Genomic DNA, 12,273 nt, shown 5'->3' with positions numbered 1-12,273 from the left:
CACAACGTTGGAGTTTCCTCAGGTCAGTGAACACACAGTGCCCTCGTTCACTCCCCCTCTGTCTCCCTCTCTCTCTCTCCCTCTCTACTCCCTGCCCTGCCACTCCCTCTCCCCCTCTCTCTCTTTCTCCCACTCCCGCTCTCCCCTCTCTCTTTCTCCCGCTCCCTCCTGCCCTGCCACTCCCTCTTCCCCTCTCTCTCCCCCTCTCTTTCTCTCCCTCTCTCCCCTGCCCTCCCACTCTCTCTCTCCCTCTCCTCCTGCCTTACTCTCTTCTCTCCTCCCTCCTTCTCTCTTGTCTTTTAACATTCTAACTCTATCGTTCAATTTCTCCTTTTCACTCTCTTCTTTCTCCCCCACTTTTCCTTTGGCATTTTGTCTTTGTTCATTCGTTTTTGTATTGTTTCTCTCTCTCCATCTCTCTCTCTCCATCTCTCTCTCTGTGTCTCTCTCTCTCCACCCCGTGGTTGTTAATTTCACACTCCATTATCATAGCAGATCCCTGCAGGTCCTGAACAGGCACTCTCTCACACAATACTAATGAACACACACACACACACACACATACACACACACACACACACAGACCCTCACACACACACACACACACACACACACACACACACATACACGCACAGACACACAAACACGTCATAGAGACACAATTGAACAGGCGCCCAATACTAATGAACACACACACACACACACACACACACACGCACACACACACACATACTTGAAAGATACACAGACAAACATATGCACATGATACTAATGAACACACACACGCATATGGATTTGGTAAAAAAAAAATTGAGCACACACTCAATACACCAGTGATCCACAGAAATGCAAATGCCAAACAATCATATCTCACACACACCTACACCGCTTAAAGAAGCACATCTAAAGCTCAAGGGATGATTGATTAGTATCTACAGGCCCAAAGTGTGCCAAGGACACATTCCCATGACACCACCACAACCACCAGACTGGACTGTACCCACACACACACACACACACACACACACACATTCCCATGACACCACCACCACCACCAGCCTGGACTGTACCCACACACACACACACACACACACACACACACACACATTCCCATGACACCACCACCACCCCACCACCAGCCTGGACTGTACACACACACACACACACACACACACACACACACACACACACACACACACACATTCCTATGACACCACCACCACCAGCAGCCTGGACTGTACCCACACACACACACACACACACACACACACACACACACACACACACACCACACACACACACACACACACATTCCCATGACACCACCACCACCACCAGCAGCCTGGACTGTACCCACACACACACACACACATTCCCATGACACCACCACCACCAGCCTGGACTGTACCCACACACACACACACACACACACACACACACACGCATTCCCATGACACCACCACCACCACCAGCCTGGACTGTACCCACACACACACACACACACACACACACACACATTCCCATGACACCACCACCACCACCAGCCTGGACTGTACCCCCCCCCCCCCCCCCTACACACACACACACACATACACACACACACATTCCCACAGCACCACCACTACCACTACCAGCCTGGACTGTACACACACACACACACACACAGACACATTCCCATGACACCACCACCACCACCAGCCTGGACTGTACCCACACGCACACACACACACACACACACACACACACACACACACACACACACACACACACATTCACATGACACCACCACCACCAGCAGCCTGGACTGTTGTTGGATCCATCCATGTGTCCATGATTCATGCACCTAATTCTAACCATCTGTGTGCCTGGAAATTGAGATTCATGATCATCACACCAGGCTAGGCTTTTCCAGTCTTCAGGTGTCCAGTTTTAGTGTCTGCAGACTGCAGCCTCAGCTTTGAGTTCTTGGCTGACAGAAGTGGAGCCTGGCGCGGTCTTCTGCTGCTGAAGTCCGTCCACCTCATGGCTCATTCTGCTCTTCTGTTCACCACAATGGCACAGTTCGGCCATTCTCCTCTGAGTTACCGTAGTTACTGTAGCCTTCTGCGAGCTCGGACCAGTCTGGCCATTTTCCGTTGATCATCAACAGGGCTTTCCGTCCACAACTGCCATTCATTGGATGTTTTTCGCACCACTCTGAGTAAACTCTAGAGTACGGTGTTCATTTTAGGACATCCTCAGATCTCAGACTCAAGTGTCAGACTCAAACAAAAAGGCGTCAGGTCTCAGACCAAAAGTTGTCAGACTCAGGCGAAACGGCTTCAGTCTCAGAAAAACCTCTGTCATTGTCAGACAAAACGGCGTCATTCTCACACAAAATTTTGTCAAACCAAACGGCGTCATTCTCACACAAAACTTTGTCAAACCAAACGGCGTCATTCTCAGACAAAACGGCGTAAAAAAAACAGCGTCATTCTCACACAAAACTTTGTCGAACCAAACGGCGTCATTCTCACACAACACTTTGTCAAACCAAACGCCGTCATTCTCAGCAGAACTTTGTTAGAAAAAAAGTTGTCAGAGCTAGATGAGGGAGCTGTTGACTAGCTTTCTGAATTAGCTAAAGTAGCAGTTTTTACAGTGAATACCGCTGTGATGTTTCTGTTAACTGGTACAGCAAGAAAACGTACTTTTGATATAATACGGAATAGTTGTTTTCTGCAAGCTAGTTCACTCGTGTAAAGTAAACCCATGTTTAGTCCTCCGGTTGCCGACTTCGCTGAAGAATGAATGCCTCTACTTGTCGCTAACCTAACTTCGCTAGCTAGTCAAACTTAACAAACTAGCAGAAGGTCTATGATAGTACACAACATTTGAATCGTTGTAATTCGGAAAGCTAGTCAACAGCTCCCTCATCTAGCTCTGACAACTTTTTTTCTAACAAAGTTCTGCTGAGAATGACGGCGTTTGGTTTGACAAAGTTTTGTGTGAGAATGACGCCGTTTGGTTTGACAAAGTTTTGTGTGAGAATGACGCTGTTTTTTTACTGCCGTTTTGTCTGAGAATGACGCCGTTTGGTTTGACAAAGTTTTGTGTGAGAATGACGCCGTTTGGTTTGACAACATTTTGTGTGAGAATAACGCAGTTTTTTTTTACGCCGTTTTGTCTGAGAATGATGCCGTTTGGTTTGACAAAGTTATGTGTGAGAATGACGCCGTTTTGTCTGAGAATGACAGAGGTTTTTGTGAGAATGAAGCCGTTTCGCCATGACAAAGATGATCCGATTCGTATCTCGATACATGGGCACGATACGATACAAGAAAAGATGCATGTTGATAAAAAACGATTCAGTACGATTCGATTCGATGCGATTCGATGCAGTTCAATAATTGAAAACACTGAGTTGTGAGGAAACAATGGACCTCATTCTCGAACATTTCTTCTTGTCTTATTAAATATCTTCTTACCAACCTCGAAAGACCAACCTCAGAAAAGATCTCCGCTGGATTCATGAACGCCTGGAAATGTGTTCTTAATTGAACGCGCTTTCTCATGCACCTGAACTTGCATACAGAAACGCCCCGCCAGCTCCTTATAAGGGCATGCTATTGCAACGTGTGCACACTCCACAGGCAACGCGAAAGCAACTTCAGAGACTGATCAAAATCATTTCAAAGCAAGCACCGGTAAACCCAGACCTAATTTCACCAGGGCAGAGGTGGAGGTACTGTTACAGAATGTAGATGTGTCCATTCTATTCCACTATGGCTATATCCACGCGATTGAGTTTAGTGCTTATTTATTTATTCACTGCCATTTGCAGTGTTCATATAGTGCTTTTATTTATGTTAGGACATCACGATGGCTCGGTCTCGGAATCATGACTATAAATGTTAAACATAATTGTTAATGATACAAATATTCTCCTATTTATTATTATTATAATTATTTAAATCCGAGGATGTCTGTAGAATCACGCAATCAACAACGATGTATCTTCCTTGGCTGAAGTAGCTAGCATAGCATTGGCCATTGAAATGAATAGCGTAGCTAGCATAGCATTGGCCGTTGAAATGAATGGGAGTTGTAATCTGTCATTCTCTCCAGGTCTTGGCGTTATTTGTGAGAATACAGCCTGATTGGTTTATGCTATGCGGGCTTTGGCCAATGACAGGCTGTCATTGTTCTGACTGAGATCAAATGCAACCGGTCAGCCAGTGTTTTGTGCTTTGTGTAGCAAAAAAACGGAGAGACAAACGCATGTGAACCGGTTCCTAACTTTTAAATCGGGCAAAGACCGGTTTATGCCATTTTAATACTGATATGGGACTTCACGCATCGATGTAGTCGTATCTTACACGCTAAAAACGGATATCGATACGTATCGGTTTTTTTTTACACCCCTAATAACTGCATAAATAAGTAGGTGTGCAGGTGCTCCTAATAAAGTGTGCAGTGAGTGTGTACCCGTGTGTGTGTGTGTGTGTGTGTGTGTATATACCCAGGCTAATGACTCACAAATAAAATTATAACTCACTAATCTAACAATCAACAAACCAATAGATCCCCAATAGATAGATAATAGATCCCCAATAACAGCTAACAACCACAGCTAAAATGTACACACTTCTACAGGTCTGAAAGCTAACAGCTAGCAGCAAATAGTCATAGTTAAAATCTACACACCTCTACAAGTCAAAAGGCTATATAAAGCTAATCATAATTTAGCTAGTGGCTAATAATCAGCTAAAACACCGCTACAAATGTGAAGGTTAACAGCTAGTAGCTAACAATTACAGCTAAAATCTACAAAACTGTACAAGGTTGAAGGCTGACAGCTAGTGGCTAACAATCACAGCTAAATCTACACAACTCTACAAGGTTGAAGGCTAAATATGGTATAATGGGCGACACAGCAGTCAGGTAACAGAAAATAATGCACGTTCAATGGCCGTTACTGCATTATCTGCTACCCGAACATTTGCCATACTTGTGTTAATTTACAGATATAACGTCCATGTTTTGATCGCTAAAACAGCTAGCAGCTAACAATCACAGCTAAAATCTACACACCTTTACAGGTCTGAAGGCTAACAGCTATGGGCTTAACAACACAAGCAAATTCTAAATGCTCATGGTTGAAGCCTAAAGGTAAATATTACTCAACACATGTATGGCCTGCATATTCAAAGCTGACAAACAGCTTACAGCTACAGGCTAACCAACAAAGTCAAAGTCTTAAGATTCAGTTTTAAAGGACTCCGTGATTCTGGAAGAAGGTGACAAATGACACTCCTCCCTTTAATGCTCTCAAAGCAACGTCTTGATTGGCTGGAATTGTTTATTGCTCAGTCACCAGAGTTTTTTTTGAGGGCACACACTGAGCAGACACACACACACACACACACAAACACACTGAGCAGACATCTAGAGCAATTCACTGAATTTGACAAAAGTGGATTAGGATCACGGACTACACCTTAAATAGCAGTGAACTGTAGCACACAAATTGTGTTTAAGTGGTATATGTGTGTGTGTGTGGTGTGTGTGTGTGTGCGTGTGTGTGTGTGTATGTGTGTGTGCAACCTTCAGTTGGTAGGTAATTACCGTCATCATGTAGATGGGGTGGAGCCCCATCAGTCTTTCTTCAGTGAGCAGATCAATCTTTCCTCCAGTGTGTGGTGTGTGTGTGTGTGTGTGTGTGTATCAATCTCTCCCTTCAGCTGAGACTGATGACAGCACTTTTCTTCTCAAGGACAGTTGAGAAATAAAGAAATAAGCCCATAAAGATATTGTGTGTGTGTGTGTGTGTGTGTGTGTGTGTGTGTGTGTGTGTGTGTGTGGGAATACTGCCATCCCTCCTGCTGGTCTCAAATGTGGCTTTTTCAGGATGGAATAACAGGATGTTTGAAAAACAGGACCAGAATTTTGAAGATGGCTTTTTCATAGCTTTTCTGTGTGATGATGGAATAGGAGTCTTCACTTGACTGCAGTAGCATTCTATTACCCCCAGATATTATATACCTCTCCCTTACTTACTCTCTCTCTCTCACTCTCTCCCTCTCTCTCTCCTTCTCTCTCCCTCTCTCTCTCTTTCCCTTTTTTCTCTCTCTCCCTCCCTCTCTCTCCCTTACTTACTCTCTCTCTCTCACGCTCTCTCTCTCTCTCCCTCTCTCTCCCTTCCTCTCTCTCTCTCTCTCTCCCTGTCTCTCTCGCTCTCTCTCCCACCCTCCTCTCTCCTCCCCACCCTCCTCTCTCTCTCTCTCTCTCTCCCTCTCTCTCTCTTCTCTATAGAACAGGTAGAGTAATAGTTGTTTGAGTTGGTAATGGTTGATAATCAGACAATGTTCCCTGATGTGAACAGTGGCTAAAAAAATCTAATAAAAAAAAAATGGGACCCAATTACACACAAGGGGAACGGGAGGGGGGACAGGTCCACAAATTCAGTGAGTTCCCTTTAGTATGAAACCTCTTTCTGGTGAAGAGAGAGCCACTCTTCTGGAGTTTGTTTTTACCTGTATTTGATCTCATATTATCTTTATTTACTGATGATGACTGCCCGGGGTTAGGGCTAGGGCTAGGGCTAGCATACTAGAGCTCTACACACACATACTCCCATACACACATTCATAAACACACACACACACTCAAACACTGGGCCAGGTTTTGAAGGTCTCCCTTACACACAGACTCACAACCACACACACACACACGCACACACACAGGCACGCACACACTGAAACACTGGGCCAGGTTTTGAAGGTCTCCCTTACACACAGACTTACAACCACACACACAGACGCACACACACATACACACACTCTCACACACACACACACACAAGCACATACACACACGCACACACACACACGCACACATACACACGCACACACACACGCACACACACAGGCACACATGCTGGTGTTTAACAAGCAAACTTCATTAGCAGCCCAGCTGAAGGGACATCGCTTCACGTACTTCCGTTACATCAGAGATTACATCAGTCCTAACTTCCTGTGACATCACTTCCGTCACTGAGGAGATTACATCAGTCCTAACTTCCTGTGACATCACAGCACATCCAACCCCCTTCCCCATTTCAGGACCCTTGACAGCCACCTCGACCCTGGACAGCATTTCAGGACCATGGCCAGCTATATCTACCATGGACAGCTACCCCCTTCCCCATTTCAGGACCCAGGACCCCCCCCCCCCCCCATGCACACGGACACAGACCATTGACGTCCCATTCAGATTCATCACTCACACACACACATATTCTGTCATTCACACTCTTTCATTCACACACACACATTGTAGTCTGGCCAACTTCCAAAGGGCCAAGATGAGAGTGCTTTATCAGGATTCTGTGATTGAGTAAGCAACACAAGCCTTGTGTGTGTGTGTGTGTCTATCTGTGTGTGTGAGAGAGAGAGAGCTTGGGGCTGATACAGTAATAATCCTGTATCAAACAAATGAGAGGCATAACTCCATAACCCCATAACCCTCACACACACACACGCGCGCGCGCACACACCCACAGACACACGCACGCACACACATACACACACACACACACACTACACACACACACACACACACACACACACACACACACACACACACACACACCACACACACACACACACACACAGAATCAGTTCCTGCTCTACTGCTAATGATTACACTTCTGCCAAGCACTGCAGACCTCTCAGGCTTCAGTGACCAAGAGAAGCTTCAGTGTGTGTGAGAGAGACAGAGAGTATGTGTGTCCCTGTGTGTGTGTGTGCGTGAGAGAGAGATAGAGAGAGACAGGCAGAGTGGGGGAGAGGAAGAGATGGAAAGGTTAATGTGGAGGAGAATGATTATGCAAGTGATAACTTCAGAGCTGATAATGAGGATGATGGTGTGGTGGAGATGACGGTGGTGATGACAATGACAATGATGATGATGACGGAGATGGCAATGACAATGGTGATGACGGTGATGATGATGATGATGATGATGATGATGATGATGATGACGATGACGGTGATTATGATGATGATGACGAAGATGGCAATGACAATGGTGATGACGGTGATGATGATGACGATGATGGTGATTCTGATGATGATGATGGAGACGAAGAGCTCCATAAGTACCTTGCGGTCCACGCAGGCGACGGAGCGCCCGGCCACACGGTGCGCTACGTCTCTGTGCTCGTTCACCTCATCACTCAGCAGGTCCTCATAGCGACCGTTACGGAACTTAAAGAGCTTATCAGGGTAGGTGGTACGGCCTGAGAGAGAACAAGAGACCGCCATCATCATCATCATCATCATAATCGTCATTACGACCGTTATGGAACTTAAAGAGCTTATCAGGGTAGGTGGTACGGCCTGAGAGAGAACAAGAGACCGCCATCATCATCATCATCATCATCATCATCATCATAGTCATAACGACCGTTACGGAACTTAAAGAGCTTATCAGGGTAGGTGGTACGGTCTCAGAGAAAGGAAGAGACCGCCATCATCCTCATCATCATTACGACTGTTACGTTAAGAGCTTATGTGCAAGTGAGCATGTACCAGAGTGCATGTGTGTGTGTGTGTGTGTGTGTGTGCTCTCCACCTGAGAAGGCGTTGTTGGTGTTATGAACGTATATCTCCTCCCTTCCATCTCCATCGATGTCACAGGCTGTCACGGCGATGGCGTTGCCTTGGCGATCTCTTAGAGCATAGTAGGGTGAGCTGCGGTTGTCAATGGCGATGTTGACCAGCCTCCTCCTGCTGCGGTCGTACTTTAACACCAAGTTAGGCCCATTATACCTGAGACACACACACACACACACACACACACACACACACATACAGAGAGTCGTACTTTAACACCAGGTTAGGCCCATTATACCTGAGACACACACACACACACACACACACATACAGAGAGTCGTACTTTAACACCAGGTTAGGCCCATTATACCTGAGACACACACACACACACACACACACACACACACACACATACAGAGAGTCGTACTTTAACACCAGGTTAGGCCCATTATACCTGAGACACACACACAAATAGACAAATAGACCAGACCAGACTTGACCAGACCAGACTGGACCAAGTTGTCATCACAAAGATATTTACAGGTTATGTTGTTGATAGGTGAAAATTCACCCTAGTTACCTCAGGACTCCGGAGCTGCATATAAGTACATTTATTAGACAAACAACAATTGCAATCGGGCTCACTCCCAGCACAAGGCTGAAAGTGAAGCAATGATAAACACATCGCACAAGGTTTATATTGACAGAAGTTTAGCGTTCAGCAGAGATAACCACGTGAGGGATTTCTGACATCCGAGGCAGGGATGGAAGTTTTGCACAAGGTCGAAAGAAGCACAGTTCGACCCTTCTTATCACTTCCGGTCTAAACATGCTCTTGTACATATGCAGACGAAGTGGCACCTAATATTCTAAGTTACAACCACACAGAAAAGTCATGTTCATGCTTTCATTAGTACATGATTCATACAAGGAATATATTAACACAAGGCACTTGATTCATATATTCTTAAGTCATTAACAGTGTTTGGAAATGATCTCCATCAGTTGTCTTGGCTAATGTCAAGTTGTCATAACAATGACAAAGACATCCCAAACAATGTCAACTTGACATTAGAAATGACATAATTTACCGAATGATACTTAATGACAATAGTTATAAACATTCATAAAGACATGGTTATGACAGTTTCATGTCAGTTTTATGCAAACCCCTTGAAATAAAGTGACCAGATTAAGCCAGACTAGGCCAGGCACAGGCTATGACAGGCGTCATGTCATGGTTATGACAGTGTTATGTCAGTCTTAAGACCAGGCATAAGACTCATGAGGCTCATGCATGTTCATGACAGGCGTCATGTCATGGTTATGACAGTGTTATGTCAGTCTTAAGACCAGGCATAAGACTCATGAAGCTCATTCATGCTTTCAGTGTGACATCAGTCACATGATGAAATGCCTAGTTTGATTGATCTCCTCCAAATAACATTAAACATATAAGACAAATGCACAGAGAGGCACACACACACACACACACACACACACACACACACACACACACACAGAGAACGTGAGAGAGAGAGAGAGAGCGAAACACACACACACACAGAAAGTTAGAGAGAGAGAGAGAGAGAGAGAGAGAGAGCGAAACACACACATACACACACAAGTGCATACACAGACAAACTTATACACACCCGGTAACAAAGATCTCCAGATCCCCGTCTCCGTCCACATCGGTGACAGCGATGCCGTAGTTGAGCTGCGTCGGGTTGTGCTCGTAGTCTGGCGGCAACACCATGTGTGTGACCGCCGCAAACATGGGCTCCGAACGCTCGCTCCAACATACACCTGCCAGGTACACACACACACACCACACGCAAAGAGGCCTCTGCAGCTGCTCACACACACATATACTCACACACACACACACACACACACAAAGATAGAGATTATTTCATTAACCTCATCAAATGTCTCTCTCTAAACTAACCATCAATCCACTGTAATGAGCCAGTTACTAGTCTCAGCAGTTACGGTGTGTGTGTGTGTGTGTGTGTGTGTGTGTGTGTGTGTTCAAACATGAGCATACACTCCTTAAAGTGTTTGTATTTCATGGGCACAAGACACTGCAGTGAGAGTTACAGAACTGGAAGATCAGTTTCTGCTGTGTCATGGTATAGGCTGGTTTCTGCTGTGTCATGGTAAGTTCAACTTGTTTTGTTTGGTTTACTTTAATCAATTCAACATTTCTAGTCTAATCATGTCCACAACACAATGCCAGTGTAGGCAGGAACAATGGCACACACACACACACACACACACACACACACACACACACACGCACACACACACATTAGATCACCTTCTTCATCGAGCAGTAATGTGTATCTAACCCAATCTGATTTCTTTCACATGTAACACTGCACATGCTTGCACACATCACTGCAAACACAGAAACAGAGTAGGATTGGTGTGTGAATGTATATGTGTGTGTGTGTGTGTGTGTGTGTGTGTGTGTGTGTGTGTGTGTGTGTGTGTGTGTGTGTGTGTGTGTGTGTGTGTGTGTGTGTGTGTATGTGTGTGTGCTTTTCTGCTTTTCTGTGGAGAAGTGTGTGATGGAAGGTGTGTAAGGTGTGTGTAAGTGTACATGAATGTGTTTCAGTCTTTGTACATATACAACTCTACCTCTAAATATGCTGCTGTTTGTATGTAAGTGTGTGTGTGTGTGTGTGTGTGTGTGTGTGTGTGTGTGTGTGTGTGTGTGTGTGTGCATGTGTGTGTTTGTGTGGGAAACTGAAGATGGGACGAGAAAATCCATACATGACCATAACAGCGAGAGATGTACACACACACACACACACACACACACACACACACACACATACACACACACACACACACACACACCTGGGACATCCATACATGACAGAAAGAGATGTACACACACACTCACACACACCTGGAAATCCATACATGACAGAGACGGAGTGAGATGTTCACACATGCATGTGCACAGACACGCACACACACACACACACACATACACACACACACAGAGCCGTGAGTGCTGATTGTGCTGCCTCTGAGAGGTCTGGCTCTTTCTCAGGTCTCTTTCACAGGAGCAGGCAAACCTGACAGAGGCTGAATGCTTGATCAATAAAGAAATAAAGAGCAATTGATGAAATCGATGTGTGTGTGTGTGTGTGTGTGTGTGTGTGTGTGTGTGTGTGTGTGTGTGTGTGTGTGGAGTGAGGGTAACTACTATAATGCTTTAATCTTACAGCAGGATACGAGGGGATCTCTAATGGATAGAAACAAACGTTTCAGGTGACATAACCACACACACACACACACAATCACCTTTAAAGGCAGAGTCTATGATTCTGGCGAAAGGTTGGTGATATTTGAGCTCAACAGCCAATCAACTTACACCCCACCCTTCCGTGCTCCTGAGACAACGTCCTGATTGGCTGGGATTGTTTATGGCTCGGTCCCACTTACCGAGTCCCATGTATAGAGCCAAGACTGTACAAACACTACACTGCCAGCAGACAGTGAGGAGAATATCAGATGAAATTGACTCGAAGACCGCACGTTTAACTTCATCACTCTCTGCTTCCTCCCATCCCTCACAACTTCAAGGGTCTTTGCCAGTTTGACTATTACCGCTCTAATACTCCTCTAATAGTCCTCTATTACTGCACTAATATTAGGG

General features: G+C 45.4%; 1 protein-coding gene across 1 annotated transcript in view; it reads right to left on the bottom strand.

Moving 5' to 3' along the window:
* crtac1b (cartilage acidic protein 1b) overlaps positions 1-10,929 on the bottom strand; it is a 30,531-nt gene extending 19,602 nt beyond the window's left edge. Inside the window, exons 1-4 of the mRNA XM_031578542.2 lie at positions 10,921-10,929; positions 10,253-10,452; positions 8,617-8,813; positions 8,145-8,281 (exon numbers count right to left, since the gene is read on the bottom strand). Of these exons, the coding sequence (XP_031434402.1) occupies positions 8,145-8,281; positions 8,617-8,813; positions 10,253-10,452; positions 10,921-10,929 (543 nt within the window). The remainder of the gene's footprint in view (positions 1-8,144; positions 8,282-8,616; positions 8,814-10,252; positions 10,453-10,920) is intronic.
* Positions 10,930-12,273: the final 1,344 nt, after the last annotated feature.

Source organism: Clupea harengus, chromosome 13 (assembly GCF_900700415.2).
Source record: "Clupea harengus chromosome 13, Ch_v2.0.2, whole genome shotgun sequence".
NCBI classification, from domain to species: Eukaryota; Metazoa; Chordata; class Actinopteri; order Clupeiformes; family Clupeidae; genus Clupea; species Clupea harengus.
The sequence above is the reverse complement of the archived record's forward strand: the minus strand, read 5'-3'. Positions and strand labels throughout refer to the sequence as shown.